This window comes from Bufo bufo, chromosome 3, assembly GCF_905171765.1.
Source record: "Bufo bufo chromosome 3, aBufBuf1.1, whole genome shotgun sequence".
Lineage (NCBI taxonomy): Eukaryota > Metazoa > Chordata > Amphibia > Anura > Bufonidae > Bufo > Bufo bufo.
In genome coordinates, this window is record NC_053391.1 from 141637386 (window position 1) to 141662285 (window position 24900).

A 24900-nucleotide genomic window follows, 5' to 3' on the forward strand; every position below is an offset into this window, starting at 1 on the left:
TGAGGAGTGTGGCGTGGGAGCTTGTGTTGCGAGCGGTCCGGCTCCTGACCCAGATACCGTTGAGGAGGACATTAGTGACATGCAGACACTATTAGATGATGATGAAGCCGATCGCATTTGGGAGCTGGGTGAAGAAGGGGCTTCGTCATCATCAGGAGAAGAGGGTGGCAGCTTGCCCGTCAGGCAGCGGCTGAGCCAGCAAGTCACTAGCATGGCCGGTAGTCAGCAGGGTGGCAGCGGTGGGAGCCAAACGGGCACGGGCTAGACCACCCGCTTTGCAGCAGCCTACCTGCCCGGAAAGGAGTGGTACACGGGTTCACAGAAGAAGTGGTGGTAGCAGTCAGCCAGTGAGTAGTGTTGGGGGGAAAATCAGGTACTCGGAGGTGTGGCAGTTTTTTGTGAAGCCGCCGGAGGAGGTCAACATGGCCATATGTAGAATATGTCGGCAGAAGGTGAAGCATGGCCAGGGTGCCAATGTTGGCATGGCAGAACATTAGAATAGCTTTATATGCAGATAGAGTGCTCCAATATATTTGCGCTTACGAATTTTCGGCAATAGTAAGGGGTAGGCAACTTTTCTATTGGTTGCTAGAGATGTTGCTAAGCTGTGACAAAGCCTTCTCATTGGCCCACAAGCTAGAAGGAGGGAGGGATGATCACCTGATGTCTACTGTGTTAAAAAAATAAAATAAAAAAAATAATATTTGATTTTACGAATATATAGCGCTATATTCTAAATATTCGCGAATTCTCGAAGTGGCTCTGAGTCAACATATGCAGCGTCACCATAAAGTGACCTGGGAGAACCGTCGCTTCGATGTGGTGATTCAGCCCGTCGCAGCTACCGCTGCATCACCTAGTAGCACATACACGGTTTCAGCCAGTCAAGGCTCTACCACCTCAGCCAAAGGGAGCTGTCTGCCATTCCCATCTTTTGCTGGTCCAGATGCTACTCCTAGTCAGTCATTCCATCAGCAATCGATCACCGAAGCTATTGCCAAGAGACAACAGTATGCGTGCACGCATCCAACGGCTCAGAAGCTGAACGTGCTCCTGTCCAAGTTGCAGGTGCTTCAGTCCCTCCCTTTCCAAGTGGTGGACTCTGCACCTTTCAGAGAATTGATGGCTTGGGCCGAGCCGAGGTGGAGAGTCCCAAGCCGTCATTTCTTTGTGAAAAAGGCAGTACCAGCCCTGCACAAACATGTAGAACCGAAGGTGGGCCAGTCCTTGACCCTGTTGGTGTCTGCCAAAGTGCATGGCAGTGCTGATGTGTGGAGCTCGAACTACGGTCAGGGACAATACATGTTCTTTACGGCCCACTGGGTGAATGTGGTTCCTGCACAGCCACACCAGCAACTTGGACCAGTGACGCCGCTTCCGCCTCCACGTTCTCATGCTGTTGGTCCAGAGACAATGTCTGCCTCAGCCTCCACTGCAGGGACAAGTCACAGTGCCCCTCCAGCATACCACATGTACAGGGCTCAGCGGTGACACGCTGTTCTGCACCTGGTTTGCTTTGGCGTATGGAGTCACACAGGGGAGAAACTGCTCCGTGTGATGCATCAAGAAATTGAATCCTGGCTTTCTCCGCGACAACTGAAAATCGCAACCATGGTGACTGACAACAGGAAGAACATGGTGACGCCGCTGCATCAAGGAAGGCTGAGCCATACGCCCTGCATGGCACACATGTTTAATCTAGTTGTCAAGGGGTTCCTGAAGTCTTCCACCCATCTACAAGACATCCTAAAATGGCCAGGAAACTTTGCATGCACTTCAGCCACTCGTACACCGCAAAGCACATCCTCCTTGAGCTGCTGCGGCAGAACGGCATCCCCAAACATAGGCTGATATGAGACGTTTCCACCCTCCATATGTTGGACCGACTATACGAACAGACAAAGGCCATCAACGATTTCTTGATGATGCAAGCGGATAGGAGTACTCCACTCTGTGTCATGCATGGCTCCTGCTGTTTTCTCAGACACTTTGAGGATGCCACTTTATTTGTCAGTCACCATAAGACAGGATGAACCAAGTCCTTCCACTGCTTCATGTCCTGGAACAGTCGTTGGTAATAGTGGTTGGTCAGGGGACAGGAAACGTGGCACCTAGATCTTACAGCCATGTGAGCCCTGTGGGGGCTGAATTGGAAGAGGAGGAGGAGGGGGAGGAGGACATTGGAGCACAGGATATATTTCGAGAAATGGGTGGTTTTTCTACTCAGTTGACCGGACAGGAGGAGCAGGAGCAGCCAGAGGAGCTACAGGGCAATTAGGAAGACGAGACAGAGGAACAGACACACCGTGGAAGTATGCAGTAGAAATGGGGGCAGCGAGTCCCTTCGAGTCACTTGCACAAATGGCCCGATGCATGCTTGTGTAGTGACAGCCGAATTGTCACCATTCGACAGAGGGATGACTTCTGGCTCTCCACCTTGTTGGACCCTCGCTATCAGTCCAGAATAGGGGCCTTTTTTACACCCACCGATAGGGAGGACAAACTGAACTACTACAGAGACATCCTATGTAGTCAGTTGGCCGCTGACTATCTGCGTCATCGTCCATCCTCTCAGAGGTCAGACCGGGGGGGCCCTCTGCGCCCAGGTTCCACTGCCATGGCTGCTGGGGAGGGGTGGGGTGGCAGGAGCAGTACCAGCTCCATCAGCACCAGGTGGTGGCATACTTTGACAGCATCCTGCCACCCCACATTGAAGATCCGCTGGACTACTGGGTAGCCAAACTGGATTTGGGGCCGCAACTAGCAGAGTAGGCCCTGGAAAAGTTGTCCTGCCCGGCTAGTAGTGTGGCATCAGAGCGGGTGTTTAGTGCGGCAGGGGCCATAGTTACCCCAAGGAGAAGTCGCCTGTCCACCCAAAATGTGGAGAGACTGACCTTTGTCAAGATTAATCAGGCGTGGATCAGCCAGGATTTACAACCACCAATTCCTGATGCATCAGACTAGATCATTCATGGTGCCACACCAACACTAAAAGAGACCGGTTTCTTCTGACTACCTGCCTCACCTACTACTCTGATGCTGCAACCTGCCTGATGCCACACATCTGATGCAAAGTACTTCTTTTTTCACCCACCTTCGTCAGAGGGCTCTGGTATTGCCACCCACCGCCCCACTCTGTTACCAGGTCACTTTGTGGTCTCCTGATGCAGCTGCTGCTGCCTTCTCCAAACTATGTCACCTAGCCACTCTGTGGTATCCTCCTGCTGCTGCCAAATCCACATTATGTCACCTTGCCACTCTGTGGTATCCTCCTGCTGCTGCCATATCCACATTATGTCACTTTGCCACTCTGTGGTCTCCTGATGCTGCTGCTGCCATCTCCACACTATGTCACCTTGCCACTCTATGGTATCCCCCTGCTGCTGCTGCTGTCATGTCCACCTTATGTCACCTTGCCACTCTGTGGTCTCCTGATGCTGCTCCTTCTGCCATCTCCACACTATGTCACCTTGCCAGTCTGTGGTCTGATGATGCTGCTGCCATCTCCAAACTATGTCACCTTGCCACTCTGTGGTATCCTCCTGCTGCTGCCATATCCACAATATATCACCTTGTCACTCTGTGGCCTCCTGATGCTGCTGCTACTGCCATCTCCACACCATGTCACCTTGCCACTCTGTGGTACCCTCCTGCTGCTGTTGCTGCCACATACACATTATGTTACCTTGCCACTCTGTTGTATCCTTATTCTGCTGCTGCCATCTCCACACAATATCACCTTGCCACTCTGTGGTATCCTGATGCTGCTGCCGCCATCTCCACACTATGTCACCTTCCCACTCTGTGGTATCCCCCTGCTGTTGCCATATCCACATTATGTCACCTTGCCACTCTATTGTCTCCTGATGCTGCTGCTGCCATCTCCACACTATGTCACCTTGCCAGTCTGTGGTCTGATCAGGGCCGTCTTTAATATTGATTGGACCCTGGGCAAAAATTTACTTGGGCCCCCTGGATCCCGCCTTCCCACACCTTAGCAGGCAATCACGCCCTCCACCACAACACACACACAAAAAATCCACACATCTGGTAGAGTACAGTGAATGACTGTAAATACTTCCAGTTCTGAAGACTCCAGCGGCTCAGGATCAGTGCTCTGGGCAGCTGGGCTCAGGCTGGAAGTGGGCACTGCTCTGCAGGAAGGCTCGGCTCAGCCTAGTGTTACAGTGCACCCCAGCACCCCACAGTATGCAGTATAGCACCCTATAGTACACAGCACCACACAGTATGCAGTATAGCACCCCACACTATACAGTACCCCACAGTATATAGTAGAGCAGTATAGCAGACCTCAGTATACAGCGCCCCACAGTATACAACACCTCACAGTATACAGTAGAGCAGTATAGCATTTCACCGTATACAGCACCCCAAACTATACACGATACAGCACCCCACACTATATAGCCCCCCACACTATACAGTACAGCAGTATAGCACTCCACACTATACAGCACCCACAGTATACAGCCCCCCACAGTATACAGCCCCCCACAGTATACAGGCCCCCCACACTATACAGGCCCCCCACACTATACAGCCCCCCCCACAGTATACAGGCCCCCCCACAGTATACAGGCCCCCCACAGTATACAGGCCCCCACAGTATACAAGCCCCCACAGTATACAGGCCCCCACTATATAGCAGTTTACAGTATATTAGCATAACAGCCCCTGTCACCTTTTTCTGATGTAATCTTCACAAAAAAAAGCTCCACAGTTAAGGCAAACTTCTCCTGCAACACTCCTGGTAGGACCTGTGATGACCTCATAGCCATGTCACCAGTAATATTGCTAGGTTACTGGTCACATGGTGATGATGTCATCTAAGGTCCTAGATCACAGCTCTCACAGTACGCTGGCTGGACTCAGTGCCGGCAGGCATGGCATGGCAGCACCCCCTATGTAGCTGACAGCCTGACACCCGGGGCAGTGGCTAGCAGGGCTCAAGAGGCAGCTGCCTTGGGCCCCCCAGGAGCAACTGGGCCCGGGGCAGCTGCCCCTTTTGCCCCTTGGTAAAGACGGCCCTGGGTCTGATGATGCTGCTGCCATCTCCACAGTATGTCAACTTGCCACTCTGTGGTATCCTCCTGCTGATGTTGCTGCCACATACACATTATGTCACCTTGCCACTCTCTGGTATCCTGATTCTGCTGCTGCCATCTCCACACTATGTCACCTTGCCACTCTGTGGTCTCCTGATGCTACTGCTGCCATCTCCAAACTATGTCACCTTGCCACTCTGTGGTATCCTCCTGCTGCTTCTGCCATATCCACAATATATCACCTTGCCACTCTGTGGCCTCCTGATGCTGCTGCTACTGCCATCTCCACACTATGTCACCTTGCCACTCTGTGGTATTCTCCTGCTGCTGTTGCTGCCACATACACATTATGTCACCTTGCCACTCTGTTGTATCCGTATTCTGCTGCTGCCATCTCCACACGATATCACTTTGCCACTCTGTGGTATCCTGATGCTGCTGCTGCCATCTCCACACTATGTCACCTTGCCACTCTGTGGTATCCCCCTGCTGCTGCCATATCCACATTATGTCACCTTTCCACTCTATGGTCTCCTGATGCTGCTGCTGCCATCTCCACACTATGTCACCTTGCCACTCTGTGGTATTCTGCTGCTGGTGCTGCCATTTCCACACTATGTCACCTTGCCACTCTGTGGTCTCCTGATTCTGCTGCTGCCATCTCCACACTATGTCACCTTGCCACTCTATGGTATTCTGCTACTGGTGCTGCCATTTCAACACTATGTCACCTTGCCACTCTGTGGTATATTGCTGCTGCTGCCATCTCTACACTATGTGACCTTGCCACTCTGTGGTATCCTCCTGATGCTGCTGTTGCTGCCAACTCCACACTCTGTCATTGGGCCACTCTGTGGTCTCCTCATGCTGCTTCCACCTCATTAATATCTCATAGGTCCACTCTGTGGACTTCTCATGCTGTTCCCACCCTCCCCACTTCATGACTGGGCCACTATTTTGCCTTTCAGCCTGGCTGACATCATGATTTATTTTACCTTTCTTCTAATCTGTCAGAAGGAAGGAAAATGAGACGCACAACGGATCCTGTCTGTGCAACAGCTAAAAGGCCTGCATGGTCCCATCATAATTGGCTTATGACTTGGTAGCCAAAAGCAGGAGACATGCAAATATTCCATTCACTTGTCATCTCTGTTTTAGATCCACTCCTGTTTTTTTTTGCATTAGCAATACTGATGAATTATTGAGCAAATGCTGACCAAGTGAAGGCGGATGCTCAACAGACAGGATCCATTTTTTGGGGGTTATTTTTCTGACTGATCAGAGGAAAGGCAAATTAATCAGTGTGATGTCAACAAAAACTTACTGCTGACACTCTCTCCACTCTGTCAGGGGGGCTCTACTTGTATAAGCGTTTAATAGAACAGGTTCTGTAGACATCTATGTGGAATCAGCTGAGGAGGGTGTAAAAGGACTGCGCTTCTTCTTGACGCTAACATCGACCTGTAAGGCTGAGTTGATACTTGAGTTATTTGGTCAGTTTTGGCCCCGTCACTGCCCAAATAAGTGAAGTACTGTATGCAGTGATTCTAGGAGCAACCCCTGTCATTTGCATGTCATACTGACTCACAGTATTATTTCACTACCACAGTAGACTCCCTATGCATGTTACTGCAAGGCACAGTGTTCTACACCATTATAAAGACTCTCTGCAGCCTGGAAATAGCCTTTTTTTAAACGTAATTCGCCGCAAATTAATTCGGATCAAAGCAAATTTTTCCAAAAAATTAGGCGAATCGGCGAATCAAGCTTTTACTAAATTTACTCATCTCTACATACTATATTGCTGCTCTGAAAGAGTACAACAAACCACAAAGTATCTCATTGGCATGAGCAAAATCATTCATTATCTGCTACAATATTGTATTTTTATTTCCCCCGAGAAAGTAGCAGATTCCAAGAAAGATGAACATGTCAGAAGCAAATTTGGAGATAAATAGATTTGGTTTTATTTTTAGAGGCAGCTTTGTCTTTACTATTCAAGAAGAGTAAATTATTGAAAGCAAGGAAAATGCTCAATTTTTATACATAATTATAATTTATTGTTAGCCGCAGTACATTAATGGGCATGTAGTATTAGGGTTTCTGCAGACAACATTTTAAAAGGGGTTATCCAGGAAACTGATATTGATAATGTATCCTCAGGATAGGTTATCAATATCAGAGTGGTGGGGTTCTGACTCTCGGCACCCCTGTCCCTGTCTGAAGATTCTACTGCACTCAGCTGAGATCTCTTGTGAGAGCTGTGGCCTCTTCACAGCTTGCCAAGCGCAGTGCCATACATTGTAAAGCGGCTGTGCTTGTTATTGCAGTCCAGTCCCATTAATTTGCATGGGATTGAGAGGTGCTACAGCCTCTTCAAACAGCTGATCACAAGGATAGGTCAAAGGGGTTGTGCAGCGATTTATAATGATGACATATTCTGAGGATTTAGCCCAAAAAAAAAGAAAAAAAAAAAAGCTTCTCTGGTCTGATGAAACCAAGACTGAACTTTTTGGCCTCAACTGTAAGAGTCATGTCTGGAGGAAACCAGACACTGCTTAATATCCACCCAGAACCATCCTTACAGTGAAGTATGGTGGTGGCAGCATCATGCTGTGTGGTGTTTTTCAGCATCTTGACAGGGACATAAATATCAAAATAATTTGCAGATATTAGAGTAGGAGAACCCCAAACCTGATTTTCTTGTGGCTGGCTATAAAATAATTGATGTTTTATTCCCAAAACCAGAACACAAGGTTTGTATACACAAGACCAGGAGGCAGAACAACTTCACTCAACAACTCTATTACCCATCATAAACCTTATCGTGCTGTAAGAAAACAGAATTTTTAACAAAACATAAAATTTAGACAATATAATTGTATTCCACTCCCAAGTCTACATTGTACCCGGGACTTTTTCAGACTGCAATTCTGTCATAAAGAGAATGTTTGGATGAGGCGCATCTATTCAGTAGGCCACCTATACACATAGCGATTTTTCCCACTTTTGGCTATACTCATCATATATATTAACTGGTCTCCATAATAGAAAGAGTACCCACCCAGTTGGACACCTACCCGCCAAAACCCTCACCCCACCCCGAGGCCTCCTAACTATAAAAGCTGATTGTATCTGATATAGGGCTGTTGTCCTAAAAGAACTAATTGCGGATGTGAGACTGGCTTAGCCATTTTCCTAGTTTTGCTACATAACTATGTCTAAAAGGCTGAACAATGACAAGGAAAGATATTCTGTAGTTGTGAAACAATGTCTTTTTGAAATAAAGCTGAATTACATATATGTTTTTCACATACAGATGTCTTTATTTGCCTGAAATGAATTGCTAATATTTGGGCTTGTTGAAATTAAGAATGATCAAATCCATTTTACGACAATTAATTTCAGATGAACAAGAAAGAGATCCCCAAAGTAATATTCAACTGAAAGTGAGACAAGAGAACTAGAATATCCCACCCAGGATTACGCTTATCTCAACGAGAGATGCAAGTTAGCTCTCTTTCCAGAAGAACAAGAGAACCAGACTGTCTCCAGAGAAAATTGCCTTGCTTAGCTGACTGGCTTGGCGAGCATTCTTTATCATTAGAGAGACCACAAATATTAATAATGAATTACTGTATGACAGGGAACTCTGCTCTCACATTCTAAGAATAGATGCAAATTAGCAAATATTAATTCTGCTGGTATTAGACAGGATATCCCCTCTTTTGTTTTTGTCTGGTTTCACATACAGTATGTAGCAAGAGATCCAGCAGGCTGTTCTGGCAGAGAATAGTTATATTTGGGTTTCTGGGAAAGGTCCACATAAACAGGCGACATGCTTCAGATTTGAAAATCTGCATTGCAGGTCTGTTTCTGTATAGATGTAGATGGCCCAGAGTTCTGGACCAATTAAACTTTCAGTACCATAGTTTGTAAATATCATGCTATATTTTAGCTCATAGCAAGCTATGTAAGGTACTCTTTATGCATAAATAACTTCAATAAGTCAAGGAAGTCACTAGAGCTAAAATGATCCAACACAAAAAAGAGCAATAGATATAAATTGCAAAGAAAAAAAAAAGACATTGAAGATAAATGAGGTAATGCCAGAAAAATAGCACAAACACATTTTGTGAGCGTGAACAACTTCCATGTCCCAATAGGTGTCCAAACATACAATAATCAGAGACGTATTTTTTCCTTAGTTTGACAGCTGACCTGTCATGTCTAATTACCTACGTCTGCTGGTGCACAGCAAGACAAGCATACATCAATGAGCATCAACAGATCTGCACAGGAAAGCATGCTAGGCGAAAACTAATCTTCAGCACACGGAGGCCGGAAAGGATTCCAAAAAGAATTTGGGGATAATTGTGTAACAGAATAATATATGTGCACCGCCCAACAATTTATGTGACGAAAGTTCTCATTTGCAGAGTGTTAATATAGATGATGAAAGGATTATAAGAAAAATATTCTCGTAATAAATAGCATTTTGTAAAAATGTGTCAACATATTGTAAATTTGGGTGGAATCTTTATGATCACCTCTCTGTATTATTTACATGGAATCATATACAGGGGCAGATTTGGCATTTCCGGGACCCCAAGCAAAGTTATGTCAGGGGGCCTCCGTTGTGCTGCCAATCTCTGTCGATATTGGCCCACTAACCTCCACCCACTTCAGACCACTAAGCTCTGCCTCCATCAGCCTGCTAAGCCCCCTGGCTCAGCTTAGCAGAGCAGTCTGGGTACTTCTACTATTGCCCTACAACTGGGAAAGGATGCTCTCCCCTGAGGCCCCAGTGCAGCTCAACTGGCTGCAAAGGTGGTATGTCCACCCCTTTAGTCTGTTTTTTCAGCTAACCGCTTGTGGACAGCCGGGGGCTCCCTGATCTCTGGGGCCTCAAGCATTTGCTTGGTGGCCACAACTGACTACATTACTGGGTTCAGAAAGGGATTTTATAGAAACCTACAATATTGCTTTCCCTCATTAACCAGCAGTGAGAATCAGACTAGCTACCTTGAGCCCGCCTGCTAAACATCATAAGCCTTGTTGTGACTGTGGCATATTACCATGCCAGGACCTAGGCAAGCCAGAGACAACTTTAGTGGGTCAGTCTGACACGGTCAACACCTTCAGGTATTTAGGGTATGGCCACACAGTCAGGTTACTGCATGCAGTTTTGAAAGCCAAAACCAGGAGTGAATTAAAAAAAGAGAAGCTATATTTGTCCTTTATACTTTCTCGCCTTCTGGGAAACCTGACCACATGGCTGCACCTTCATACATGCTGAAATTGGTGGGTTCTACTGATGATTTATCTAATGTGTGTGGCCACCTTAACCCAGAGCAATGAGGAGTGTAACATCTCTCAATTAAAAAAAGAAAAGAGAAATTGAAATACTGTGCTCGCTATAACCTCCATATCTTATTTCCATGATGTTGTGAGTGGGAGATCCATATAAATTCTCCTGAAAGCTCCATGTTTTAGTTTGCATAATATGGCAATTGCTCTGTTCATAGTTCTGATTTGTTCTCTGGTTCCAAGTTCATTACAAGTAGAAACCAATCTCTGAATTATTATAACCCCATACCTGCTCTTATGACATGCCACTAAACCTATTATAGTGTTTGATGGAAAGCCAAGAGTCTACATATCATGGGCTCATTATGATGCTATATACATATTATATAAAATGCTGTTAAATAATCTTCTATCATAATGTCTCTAAAACTATTTGCATTCTTAAAAGAAATGCTCTAGAACCCAGTAATTTACATTTTTTATCTGATCCCTAAATGCAATCATGCATTATAAAATAAATGATAAAATATTACACAGGATGTTCAATAACTGTAAAATAAAAATCACACACTAAGGGTCCATTCACACGTCTGTGTGTGTTTTACAGATCCACAGATCCGCAAAATACGGACAACGGCAATGTGTGTTCCGCATTTTGCGGACTGCACATCGCCGGCACATAATAGAAAATGCCTAATCTTGTCCGCAATTGCGGACAAGAATAGGACATGTTCTATTTTTTTCGGGATCGGAATTGCGGACCCGGAAGTGCGAGTCCGCATTTCCGGATCTGGGCAGCACATTGTGCGGTCCCATAGAAATGAATAGGTCCGCAATTCCGTTCCGCAAGATGCGGAACAGAATTGCGAACATGTGAATGGACCCTAATCCTGTCCACTGCATACAGGCTTAGAACACATAATAAACTAAAACATGAAAAAAATTCTAAAGTACAACTTCCATAAATGTTAAATTAAAGGTCCTTTAGCGTATATAAACACTGTGAAACAGGTTTTTCATAAATCAGTTGGGGAACCTGAAAATTCTCTTTTCCAATGATATCAAGAATACACTTCCTGCCCTTGTTCAGGTGTTTCATTGTTGTCATAGTAGTAATATCTGATTGCAAATGACATCCACATCAACGGCCCGGATGTATTAATGCACCTGCACCAAAAAGCAAAATGGAGCAATTTGGTGCATCTAAGGTTTCTACACATTTTTTTCAGACATGCTTAACAAGAGGGAGAGTTTTACAGAAAGTGAGCAGGGCTTCATAGGAAACATGCAGAGCCTAAGATGCACCATTTAGCACCAACATTTTGGCACAAATGTCTCAGTGGAAGCCAACCAATAGCCAGCATCGAGACAAAGAAACGTATCTACACCTGCACCACACATCATCCAGCCTGAGCCACCGTGATAAGACTGTCTAAGCTTTAGCCATCTATAGGAATAGCAAATCTGGGCCAATCTGTACAAATATAATTTAATTTAAGTTGAATATGATGTGTATGAAATATAATTTAAATAGCAAAAATGGGCTCATGTGTGTAAACTATGGTTTGTGCAGCAAGGTTTCTGTAGAAAATATAAGCATAGACTGTTTCTAAAAAAATATATATCTTAAAGTGGTTATCCAATGGATGCAAAACTCTTTTTTAACTCCCATATCTGCAGGACTTTCATCCCATTCTGTGGGTAGGCAGCAGCTCATCAAGCATCTTAATCTCCCAGGATGCATTGACATTGCTAACCCATTCCCCCTTTGCATAGAAAATTGCCCCTCACATGTAGCCCTAGAGATGCATATAGTATGTAATGCTTTCCCCCAATTTTCTTCTCCACTGTCTAGAGAGAGATCTAATTGTCTATTTCTATGAATTTAAAAGTAGGGATAAACAAATGAAAGGTGTCTGGACAACTTCACCTGTTTCACTATGAGATCACTCCGCCAGGCACTGAGAGGAGGGGAAGGGAGTTATGAAGCAACTGAGAAACTACCTCTGAAGGAGAAGATGGACCAGAGGGAAGATGGACCAGAGGGAACAATATTTTTTATTGCATGTATATTGCAATAATACTTCACTTTAAATGCTCTATTCATTGCATAGTAATACTTTCTGTGGAATAACCCCTTAAGAGTATCTTTTGGTGTCTGCTAAAAATTTTTTTTGAAAAGGAATAAATTGCTTTCATAACGTAAAACATTTCATTCACCAAAATTTCTCTTTGCTCCAAACAATCTAAATGCTTGACAAGGCTGAACCACCCACAGGACCAGGAGTGTTGTCACTAATCAGGAGGTTTCAGTACTAAATGTAAAGCATTGATAAGCAAAGAAGCAGCCATGTGATAAACACACTTAAATTTTTACCTACAGTCCTTTTAGATAACATTTTTGAATTAGCTGATGATATGATATAATTTCACAGTTATCTACATTCACACAGAATGCAACTTTTAATTACAATATAAAATTAAACAACTGTAAACTACTTTAACAGCACCACATACTATTTACAAATCAACATATCATAGGCTTGACAAATTGATCTTAAAGAGATTCTCTGGGCAACATACACTCACCTAAAGAATTATTAGGAACACCATACTAATATGGTGTTGGACCCCCTTTTGCCTTCAGAACTGCCTTAATTCTACGTGGCATTGATTCAACAAGGTGCTGATAGCATTCTTTTGAAATGTTGGCCCATATTGATAGGATAGCATCTTGCAGTTGATGGAGATTTGAGAGATGCACATCCAGGGCACGAAGCTCCCGTTCCACCACATCCCAAAGATGCTCTATTGGGTTGAGATCTGGTGACCGTGGGGGCCATTTTAGTACAGTGAAATCATTGTCATGTTCAAGAAACCAATTTGAAATGATTCGAGCTTTGTGACATGGTGCATTATCCTGCTAGAAGTAGCCATCAGAGGATGGATACATGTTCTCATTCTGTTTAAACCAAATTCGGACTCTACCATTTGAATGTCTCAACAGAAATCGAGACTCATCAGACCAGGCAACATTTTTCCAGTTTTCAACAGTCCAATTTTGGTGAGCTCGTGCAAATTGTAGCCTCTTTTTCTTATTTGTAGTGGAGATGAGTGGTACCCGGTGGGGTCTTCTGCTGTTGTAGCCCATCCGCCTCAAGGTTGTGCGTGTTGTGGCTTCACAAATGCTTTGCTGCATACCTCGCTTGTAACGAGTGGTTATTTCAGTCAACGTTGCTCTTCTATCAGCTTGAATCAGTCGGCCCATTCTCCTCTGACCTCTAGCATCCACAAGGCATTTTTGCCCATAGGACTGCCGCATACTGGATGTTTTTCCCTTTTCACACCATTCTTTGTAAACCCTAGAAATGGTTGTGCGTGAAAATCCCAGTAACTGAGCAGATTGTGAAATACTCAGACCGGCCCGTCTGGCACCAACAACCATGCCACGCTCAAAATTGCTTAAATCACCTTTCTTTCCCATTCTGACATTCAGTTTGGAGTTCAGGAGATTGTCTTCACCATGACCACACCCCTAAATGCATTGAAGCAACTGCCATGTGATTGGTTGACTAGATAATTGCATTAATGAGAAATAGAACAGGTGTTCCTAATAATTCTTTAGGTGAGTGTATATAAAGCTAAACCAACAGTGCAGTAGAAGTATTCCAACTCCTTAACATACTGTTTGCTCCAATTAGGTCCCTGAGCTCTTTTCTCAGGGTCAATATTCTTTGGAGAAGCAATCAATAGCTATATTAGGTTACTAACGATCCACACAAGAGGCATATGGACATCGTTCCTTATGTTTGTCCTGGATTAGACACTAGGTAAACACACAACAAAGCCATTCCTCACCACTGCAGTCATAGTTCTTAATGTGCCCACGCACCTCCAATAGCTGCTTGCCAAACCCTCATTCAGCTAATAGTTCTTCTTCCCGAATTTCTCATACACATGCATGCTCGTTTCGACTAAGAATTTATATGTTTTCATTGGCAAGAGAGGGGAACCTTCCGCCAGACACCTCTGGTAGTGGTTTATCTACTGCTTGGACAAAAGGATCAGGCATTGGATTTCAACTTTCTTGATCCCTCTTTGCCCCGACATCCTCAGAATTAGAAGGCCCCCATACATATCAGAAAGTTGACCACCCCCCACCAAAATAGGTAGTTTTGGCAGTCAATAATATAATGTGTATGGTACCCTTAGTGGTCAGCTCCACTGTACTCTTTAACCTATGGAGTCACAGTTCCCCCACTGAAGGAAAATATGCCCCAGCACAGACTCCTTACAGTGTCTCTTTAGTGATTCAGAAAATGCACAATAGCTGAGATCACACAGTTACCTGTATCCCTGCTATGCTCTTATCTGTATGATAAAAGAACAGGAATCTGAATGATCAGCCTTCATCTTCCTGCTACAGGGACAATGTGAAGCCTAGAGTGGTGAGTAAACCATTCATCCTAGACCCTAGATAGTGCCTTCTGTTCCCCAGCGTGACAGGGTTGAACAGAGGTACAGGCATTAATCCCTTTCTCTGCCCTTGACCACCAGGTATGCTGGCAATAACTACTTCACTACACTAGAGCACCCGTAATGTACACACTAACCCCTTCGCTTCTCTAGACCACAAGGGGTACTAAAAAAAAGATACAGGCATTAATCCCTTTGTCTGCCCTTGACCGCCAGGAATGTTGGCAATAATTTATTCACTACACTCAGTGTCGGACTGGGGTACCTAGGGCCCACCAGTAAAATTTATTTTGGGGGACCACCGTACGGATACATTCAAATATAATAAATAATCTAACAAGTTTTTTATATCAACATAGGCTGGTTGAGGTGCTGTACATAGAATATATATATGTAGTGCAGTAAGTCTACTGTGTTATGTGCCACTTGTGCAGGGGGTGGGAGACTAGGGGCCCACCTTGCTCAGGGGCCCACCGGGGGATTCACCTGTACCCCTGTGGGCCAGTCCAAGCCTGACTACACTAGACCACCAGTAGTATAGACACTAACTCCTTCTCTGTTCTAGACCACTGCCTTAGCCCATCAGGGGTACTAACAAAAGAGATAGACATTAATCCCTTTGTCTGCCCTTGACCACCAAAGATGCTGACTATAACTTCTTTGCTACACTACACAACCAGTGATATAAACATTAACACCTTCTCTGTCCTAGAGCACAATGGATACTAACAACAACTCCTTTCATTGTCCTATATTAGGGATCTATTAGGGATCTACAACATTCAGCACTCCAACTGTTGTGAAACTACAATTCCCAGCATGCTCCATTCATTTCCGTTTTTAGAAGAGCAGGGCAAGTATGCATGCTGGGAGTTGTAGTTTCACAACAGCTGGAGTGCCGGAGGTTGCCTACCCCTGTCCTAGATCATCAAGGATACAGGCATTCAATCTTCTGCAGCCCTATACCACCAGGAATCTTACCATAACCCCTTCAACTATCCTAGACCACCAAGGATGTGGGAATAGACACATTTAATAAAGCACTGTATAAATCTATTTACATAGACACTATGCATCTGGCGCTGTATGGCAAATTATCGGACCTTATATGGAAATATTCATTCATTGCAAATTTGACCATACAGATAAGGTCCCTTGCTAAATATTAGTTGGTCCATAGGGACGGAATTGAATTGGCCTGACAGTACTTTCGAGTGCTGGTTCAGTTTCATGGTTGTCCTAGAGTTCCTAGAACATGTAAGCTCATACAAGTCACATACAAAAAAAGCTTCACAGATCTCAAACACCTACCTACTTAGAATAAATATCTGCACAGGATGATCACATTGATCCACAAAAAAATATCACAACATACGCAGTTTGCTTGAAGCATAACATACAGTATATAAGCACATAAAACATCCAAAGAGAGACATTGGCTTGTACAGACTGTTATGTTTTGTGAAGACATGATACATTCACATAATTACGACTGTTGGAAGATGTGTTCTTGGGGTGCGTGGCAAATTTAAAACTGTGTGAGGGAAAAGCATCTACATGACATTAAATGACACCAGTAAAAGTTTGGTGTAGGCAGGGTCCTTCCAACTGAGTATTTTATTTATTTGCTATAAAAAGATCAATTAGGTTTCTTACAAAGTGAATCCATTACCTGGAGTAAAAGAAAACGTAAATGCTGCAGAGAACGACTGCTATTACGTCTTTGAGGCAGCTATTATTGTGTAATGAATCACTCCTCAAGCATTTTGCTCTTTGTGTTGTTCGCCAAGTGCCTACTGTAAAAGGATGTAATGACAAGCTGTGGACAGAGTTACTATTGTAGATATTTGTTTAAATAGCGTATAGTGAACCATGACGTGTTCAGTTTATTCATTTGTCTCTATTTGATGCATTAAGACCATCTACGCTGGCATCCTACGCGCAAAGGAACAATACGTGCACTTACTTGCTTCGTCTGGTCTTTCTGGCTCTTGGGAAGTGCCTCCCTCTTCTGTTTCTTCTTTCTGAGTAAGTTCTGTTGGTTCCAATATACTGACTGGGGACAAGGGAGCACAATGGCTTAAGCCTGCATCTCTTGGTAGTGTAAAACTGCGTGGTTTTGCCCCACTGCTACTCAGTACTTGTAACCTGTTCCCTTCAACTAAGGGAAATGGGCCATAATGATCTTGTTGATGGCATTTTGGAGCTGGAAGTGTGGACTGCCGTCTGTGATCTGGAGATGCCACTCCTGGGTCAGTGAACACAGAGTCCTCCAGGGGAAGAGTCTGAAGGTAGTGAAGTCCTGAGCTGGTTAACGGTGTCTCAATTAAATCTTGCCAAGATCGTCTTTGGCTGGCAGTTTTGCGCACTGGAGAATCAGTGGTGCTTCCTGCAGGGTCCTGACGGTATTCCTCATGGGAAGATTGGGACTGTGAGGTTTCTGTTGAGGATAATCTGCTATGTTTCTGTTCTACAAATGGGCTAGCACATGACATCTGAAAGGGAAAAGGAAATCCATTTATAAACTTGTCAAACAAACATCAATAATCATGTACAGACAACAGGCATGTGGCCTGCAGTTCAATATCTTAAAGCCTTTTAAGAAGACCACATTTAGACTCTAATAGAATTTAAAAGGAATGCTATTTGATTTTGTTTTTAATTTTGCCTTCCGAGCTCAAATATTAGGAATTTCCCATCTTTCAGTGTCAGTCTCCTAACCACACTATGACATAATAGAACATCCTTGTAATCATTTCAGCCTGGCTTTTACATACTTACCAACACTGCAGTTAGTAAATTATAGACAAATAGACTGAGCCCCCAATAAGAATAGAACCATCCATTTTGGCCCAGGACAGAAATTGCATGAACTGTCTGAAAACTATAAACAGTCCCTGCAAATTCAGGACTGTTCGCAACTATGCTTTGATTGACTGCCGGGCAATCTAGGAAGCAGATACCTTGGCATCACAGCTTAAAGAGGACCTTTCACCTTGAAAAACATTGTAAACTAAGTATGCTGCCATGGAGAGCGGTGCCCGGGGATCTCACTGCACTTATTATTATCCCTGGGCGTCGCTCCGTTCTCCCGTTATCCCCTCCGGTATCTTTACTTACTAAGTTATAGTAGGCGGAGTCTGCCCTTGTCCTGTGGGCGTTTCCTTCTCCTAGGCTGTAGAGCCGGCCAATCGCAGAAAAAAACCTCCCAGGCTGTGAGCTGTGCGCTGCGATTGGCCAGCGCTGCAGCCTAGGAGGGGGAGACGCCCACAGGACAAGGGCAGACTCCGCCTACTATAACTTAGTGAGTAAAGATACCAGAGGGGATAACGGGAGAACAGAGTGGCGCCCAGGGATAATAATAAGTGCAGTGAGATCCGAGGGCGCCGCTCTCCATGGCAGCATACTTAGTTCACAATGTTTTTCAAGGTGAAAGGTCCTCTTTAAGGCCTCATGCACACGACCGTTGTTTTATTCCGTGTCCGTTATTCAGTTTTTCGTGATTTTCAGCGGACCGATTGACTTTCAATGGGTCCGTTGAAAACTCGGCTAATGCACCGTTTGTCATCTGCGTCCGTGATCCGTGGTTCCAGTCCGTCAAAAAAATATAACCTGTCCTATTTTTTTCACGGGAAAACAGTTCGCGGACCCATTAAAGTCAATGGGACCGTGAAAAAACGCGGAGGCACACCAGATTGTCATCCGCGTTCGTTTTTTTCCTATCATTTGCATGGCAAACTTGACTTAGACTTTTTTTTACTTTCCTTTATGTCTGGTGGTCCTCCAAAAATAAAGGAAGACACACGGAAACGGAAACAAAAACGGAAACGGATCACGGAACAACGGAACCCCATTTTGCGGAACGGAACACAACAACGGTCGTGTGCATGAGGCCTAATGATGACATCAGCGAGTCAAGCTATTTATTCAACCTCTTTTCACATAAATCAGAGCATACATTGATGTTTGGGGGAAAAAACTTAATGAGGTATACCAGATTTAATGATTACATTTATTTCTTCAGGAAATAAAATGTTGAACAACTTTCTGACATACATCTACTTAAAATTTTGCTCGCAAACATTTATTATAATTATGTGGAAGCCTCTATTTAAAGAAAAAAAAATGATACATGTACGTCCCATTTTAGTCCTGTGTAATGCATCCTTACATGAGCTTAATAGAACTACAGATTATGTCAGTCATATGACCCACACATGTGTCATCTGTCATTCAGTTAACAACTGAATAGTAGTGTACTGAAGAGAACAACATATTCAGTTTAGGGCTCACGCACACGGCCGTTGCATCAGTATAATCTTTGCATCATATCTTTCAGTGTCTATGTGGAAGCAGATGTGGGTGTGTGTGTTGCGTTTGTTTTGTTATACACTAAACTATTTACATGACATCACCTAGACACTGCCAGCCATTTTACTAATCACCTAGAGACAGGCAGCCATGTGAATAGAGATGTATTTTCTGTAATAACCACAATGAAAATCATTATCCCATCAGTAGTCCAAATTTAGTTATGGCATGGGTGTTAGGGTGTAAATAGAGTAACATGACTGATGCCATGGATGCAGTACATAGGACTGATACATGGGCTATACCATTCTACTATATATAGGAGTCAGCTGCCTAAAATAAGAAAGGTATGTAAGCAGAATTTGAAATACATATATAATAGAAAATTGTATAACGTTCTATTATATAAACAAATAAAAAAAAACTAGAATACCCCTTTAAAATGATGCAGATCAGTGGAAACTGAAGCCGAGTTGAACTGTATAAAATATAAACTTATGAATAAAGTACTTACTGTTGCTGGCCTTGGGTACGTGTCATATGGTGGAGGCGGGCTGTCTTGTTTTGGAGTTGACGGAGTCTCTGCATCTTCTTGATCACTTTCACTCCAGTAGTCTGCAAGATAGCGATATGCAATACACGACACACTGTTTGTTTCAATATGCAGTTAAAGAATCTCCAATACCCCACCTCTTTCAGAAGACCACCCATGTTCTATACCAGATTTCTCGGTCACAGATTTAAACTTCACTTACGCTCTATAGATGGTATATTGCTCATACTCTTTGAGCAATATGCAATTTTTGCTTTGCAATGATTAAAAACGCAATGTATTCAGGTTGGCCGTACATGAGATTCTAATTACTCCCCAACCGCAAAATAGAAGGCACAACAAGAGATAGTGAGTAGAAGATACGGTCTGCTTTTTTCCTCAGAAACAGCACCGCTTTTGTCCAGCTCTATTTGGTAATGCTCCTCAGCCCCATCAACATAAACAAGTCAGACACTGAGCTATAATTCCAGATACAGACCATTGATGCAGTTTCTAGAAAAATAACCAGTCAATTTGTTTCTAATCTTTACTAATCTCAGAGTATTTATACTGTACTGTAAATATTCTCCAAGTACCTTGATCTTGCTTGATTCGCTCTCTCTCTGTATATCCAGAAGCAGCAAGGTTAACTCTACTGATCCACCTAAAAAAAAATAATCAGAAGAATATTGCTTATTGTATTCTTATAAGCAAAAGGCACGGTATATGTTACAGAATTATAATATTAATTTTCGGAAAGATGATAATAGGATTCTAAAATTCAGGAATTTGCCCTATGAAAGAATTAGAATTTTGTTTCAGGCAATCCGGGAACTTGCAATTAGGGTTTAATTTATTTGGACTCCAATGGAAATCAGATGACCGATACGGCCCTGAAACAATAAAAAAAAAAAAAAAAAAGAAAAGCCAATCTCTATTTATTTTACATTGGCAGTTACAATTTGACTATTTAAAAAAATATTAACAAAATGCAGCATTGTTGTTGTTGAAGGGAATCTGTTATCAGGCCATGTCCTCAGCTCTATACACAAAATCCCGGTGACAGGTTCCCTTTAATATAAACCCATCTGCCATGGGAGATGTGCGCTGGTCAACTAATTGTAATGGTCTTGGTTCGATCTCCATAGGTGCCCTCAATGTGGAAAAATCAGCCTTTTATTTTTATGCAAATTAGCCCCTGGGTGCAACAAGTGCATTGCTGTTGCAAAGGCTCTACTCATTCTTTTCCTGGCCCTGCCCTCACCAGGCAGTGTATATATACTCACTCCTGCCCTTCAAGTCTCATGGCAGCATGTTCAGCGCAAAAGCAGTACATGGCTGGAGTTTGCTGGGCAGATGGGAGATCTCCGGTCATGTAATGCCCATGTGCCAAACGGTGCGAGACTTCAGGGCCAGGCATGAGTACATCTACACTAACTGTCCCTGTCAGTCAAAGAGGTCGGGGCGCAGCTGGGAAGAGAATGAGTGAAGGTGGGTGCAACTACACATGTCTTTGTCTCACCCAGTAGCTAACGTGCATAAAAATAAAAGACTGATTTCTCCATATTGTGAACGCATATGGAGATCTGAGAAAAGACCATTAGAATGTGGTTACCAGTGTACATCTCCCATAACAGATGTATTTATATCAGGGTATCTGATAACAGATCCCTTTTAAACCCATATTACACACATTCACAATAATGAATTAAAAGCCAATTGCACAAATACGGTTCTTGTAAATAGGTAGAAAACTGCTAATGGTTTGAGGAACATGACAAAGAGTTCAAGTTGTTGACTTCTCTTCCCAATTTCCCAGATCTAAATCTGATTGAGCATCTGAGTGATGTGCTAGAAAAACAAGTATGATGCATGGGGACCCCACCTCTCCACTTGCAGGACTTAAAGGGAACCTCTCACATTGCACATGGTGTCTGAGCTGCAGGCAGCATGTCATAGAGCAGAAGAAGCTGAGCAGATTGATATATAGCATTGTGGAAAAAGTCAGTAAAATACGCTATTAGTCAAGTAGACGGTCCTATTAGTGACTGATAGCCTTCCCTCTATGACTGTGTATACAGCGATAGCTTTCAGTCACTGATTGAAATCAAGGAGACGGTCCCATCAGTGATTGACAGCTATCTCTATATACACAGTTGTAGCGGTCAGGGGAGGAAGAGACCGCAGGGCAGGGTTCAAATACAGTACAGAAGACGAGGAGGCTGAAGCAGATACCGGCTTTATTAAATAACAAAATATAATGGCCGGAAAATTGGTTTAACAGTATTGTGCCAATGCACCAGGGGCGCAATCACAAATGACCGGAACAATGTTAACAAGTTTACCCAAATTTACAAGAAGGGTAACTGATCAGTGATATACTAAATGCACTCCAACCAGCAAACACATAGAAATACAGGCTACTCTCCTCTGATATTTTCCTGTCTGACCCTGCTACTCCGGGCAAGTTGCTACAACGCTCTGACTAAAGATTCCTGCGCTATGCCCTATCGCAGGTTAGCACCGATGCACACTCACAGTTCTGTAGGTGGCTGGGCAGAGATCAGTCATGTCACATTTTCCCGCGAGGTAGCTACTTGTCTTGGTCCGGTACGTGGGGGCAGGTGTCATCTGGCTCCTGATACAGTCGCTTGCTTGTCCCAGCGTGTTGTCTTTTCCTCTCTCTCTCTCTAGATTGCAGGTACACGGGCAGTGTAAGTACAGTCTCCCGACCAGGAGGGAGGGTGAGGGTAGCCCTTCCTAGCACTTGGATAGTTCCCACAGACTATCCGTTGAAATGCTTTTTGAGTGGGTTTGTGCGGAGTGGCTTGCTTCCAATAACCCGGGCCCGTTTAGTGAACATGATCTGGTCCAATTCTCTCAGAATATTCATGCCCATTATCACTGGTACATACTCATTGAATGTCTCGGGGACCAGCAGTATACCATTTCTCCCCACTTCTTGTCCACATAGCCGTACATTCATCCACACGACTCCTGTGAGAGGGATCGGTTGTTGATTATCTGCTGTAACCTGGACCAATGTCTCACGCTCTGGCTTGGCCAGCGCTTGAAAGTAACGGTTGAAGTATGACTCAGGCATAGTCATTACCTGTGACCCGGTATCCACTAATCAGTAGACAGGAATACCTTCAAATTCGGCTTGTATGATGGGACACCCTGTGACCAGGTATTCGAAGCAGTGCTGGGTAACTTGGTTTTCCACATCCCCCCCAGTACGCCCCACTACTGCGGTGGCTGGAAGTTTAACGGCGGTTCTGGGTGTCCAGACGGATCACTCCGACACCCTCTGGCGAAGTGTCAGTAATTTTCACACCGCCAACACTGTGCCTGTTGACGGCTTTCTCTTTGCCTGCGTGCTGGAGGTGCTCTTAGAACTTGACTGGCTGGCCTTAGTGGAGGATATTGAGGAACTTTGTGGGAGGGTAAATTAGGGTGATATACTAAATGCGCTTCAACCAGCAAACACATAAAAATACAGGCTACTCTCCTCTGATATTTTCCTGTCTGACCCGTGCTACTCAGGGCACGTTGCTACAATGCTCTGACTAAAGATTCCTGCTCTATGCCCTATCACAGGTTAACACCGGTGCACACTCACAGTTCTGTAGGTAGCTGGGCAGAGATCAGTCATGTCACATTCTCCCACCAGGTAGCTGCCTGTCTTGGTCTGGTACGTGGGGGCAGGTGTCGTCTGGCTCCTGATACAGTCGCTTGCTTGTCCCAGTGTGTTGTCTTTTCCTCTCTCTCTCTCTAGATTGCAGGTACAGGAATCCACATCAGTTCAGCTCTGCCAGGAGTCCCCCGTCCTCTGCCACGGTGCTGCTAACCTATAGCACGTTAGCCAGGCCCCGTTTCCTGTCACAAGTCTCTCAATTGGATGATATCCTCTTCTCAGAATCACTTTTTTGTCTTTGTGGCTCTGTCCAACTGCAGACAGGCTCTCAGCTCACCACCATCTAGGAAGACACACACCAGACAAAGCCTGGGAACTTGAAACTCCTCCTACATCCTCTGGAACCAAACCACTTAATTTCTTTCTTACTCAAAGACACAGCAGCCTCTTGTGGCTGAAAGAAGTCATCACAGTCTGTGTAAAACATTAACACTAGCAATTCAATGTAACTTGGTCATTCTAGGGGCTGTCCCTTACAGTCATAAAGGGAAGGCTGTCACTGATACAACTGATAGGGCCGCCTCCTGGACTTCAAAGCCCAGAATGAGCAGGAATTTAATTCAGTGAAATACAAGCTTTACTGAATCTTTTCCTACAAAACTACATATTAATCTGCTCAGCTCCTCCTGCTCTATAACATGCTACCTGCATCTAAGATATCATGTTCCTTGTGATGATGTTCCCTTTAAGGGATCTGTTGCTTAATATCTTGGTATCAGATGTTGTCACGACTGTGACTGATCCAGACAGGTCTGGGAGGAGAAGGTCGCAGCGACTTGCTACTCGCGATAGCTTGTGAGATTGCTCCGTGGTTCAGGGTATGTCATCTGGGTTTTGCCTTGTGAACCTTTTTGTCCTGACTGGGAGTTTGTAGGCATCCTTCTTAGGTGAGTCCTGTCTGCCACTCCCAGCTACTATATTAGTTTCAGTTTCACTTGCAGTCATTGCCAGATATAGTCCTTACTTCCAGTGCTACTCTGACCTTGGAAGGAGATCGTTTGATGGTGTTGCTGTGGAGCTCTTGTCCGGCGTGGACTGTCGTGTTTGGGATCGCCTTCTCTGCTCGTGACTGGATAAGTCTATCTCTGCTGTTGTTTGTTTGTTGTTGTCTTCCCCTGTTGTTTTCCTAGACGTGAGTGATGGTGACTAGCGCTCCCATCGGCCGTTCCCCAGTCCAGTGTTAGGGCGACTGAGGGTTTAGGCATCCAGCTCGCCGCACGGGTTCACACCCCGTCTAGGGTATCAGGGCAGACAGGTGCCAGCTTAGGGTTACTCAGGGGTGGCCATTCTATTTCCCATCCGTAGATAAGGGTCCCCCTTCCCCTCCGTCTGGTGCGACACGACTGCTGCTGGGATAGCGGTCGTGACAGATGTCTTGCTAATCGGAGTATATACATTTAGAAATCTCTGATTCATCTTTTTCTGGAAAGCTTTTTTAACTTAATATTCAATTCTATGATCTACTCTTGATCTCCAAAGGCAAGCCCCAGTAGGTTAGGGTAGTATTT

At 44.4% G+C, this 24900-nt stretch overlaps 1 protein-coding gene across 3 annotated transcripts in view; it reads right to left on the minus strand.

Annotated features, from left to right (window-relative positions):
* CNKSR2 (connector enhancer of kinase suppressor of Ras 2) overlaps window positions 1-24900 on the minus strand; it is a 422681-nt gene that overhangs the window by 38835 nt on the left and 358946 nt on the right. For all 3 annotated transcript variants that reach the window (XM_040423664.1, XM_040423663.1, XM_040423662.1), the window contains 3 exons: window positions 20292-20359; window positions 19678-19778; window positions 16819-17347 (listed from right to left, as the gene is read on the minus strand). In XM_040423664.1, coding sequence (XP_040279598.1) covers window positions 16819-17347; window positions 19678-19778; window positions 20292-20359 — 698 coding nt within the window. The remainder of the gene's footprint in view (window positions 1-16818; window positions 17348-19677; window positions 19779-20291; window positions 20360-24900) is intronic.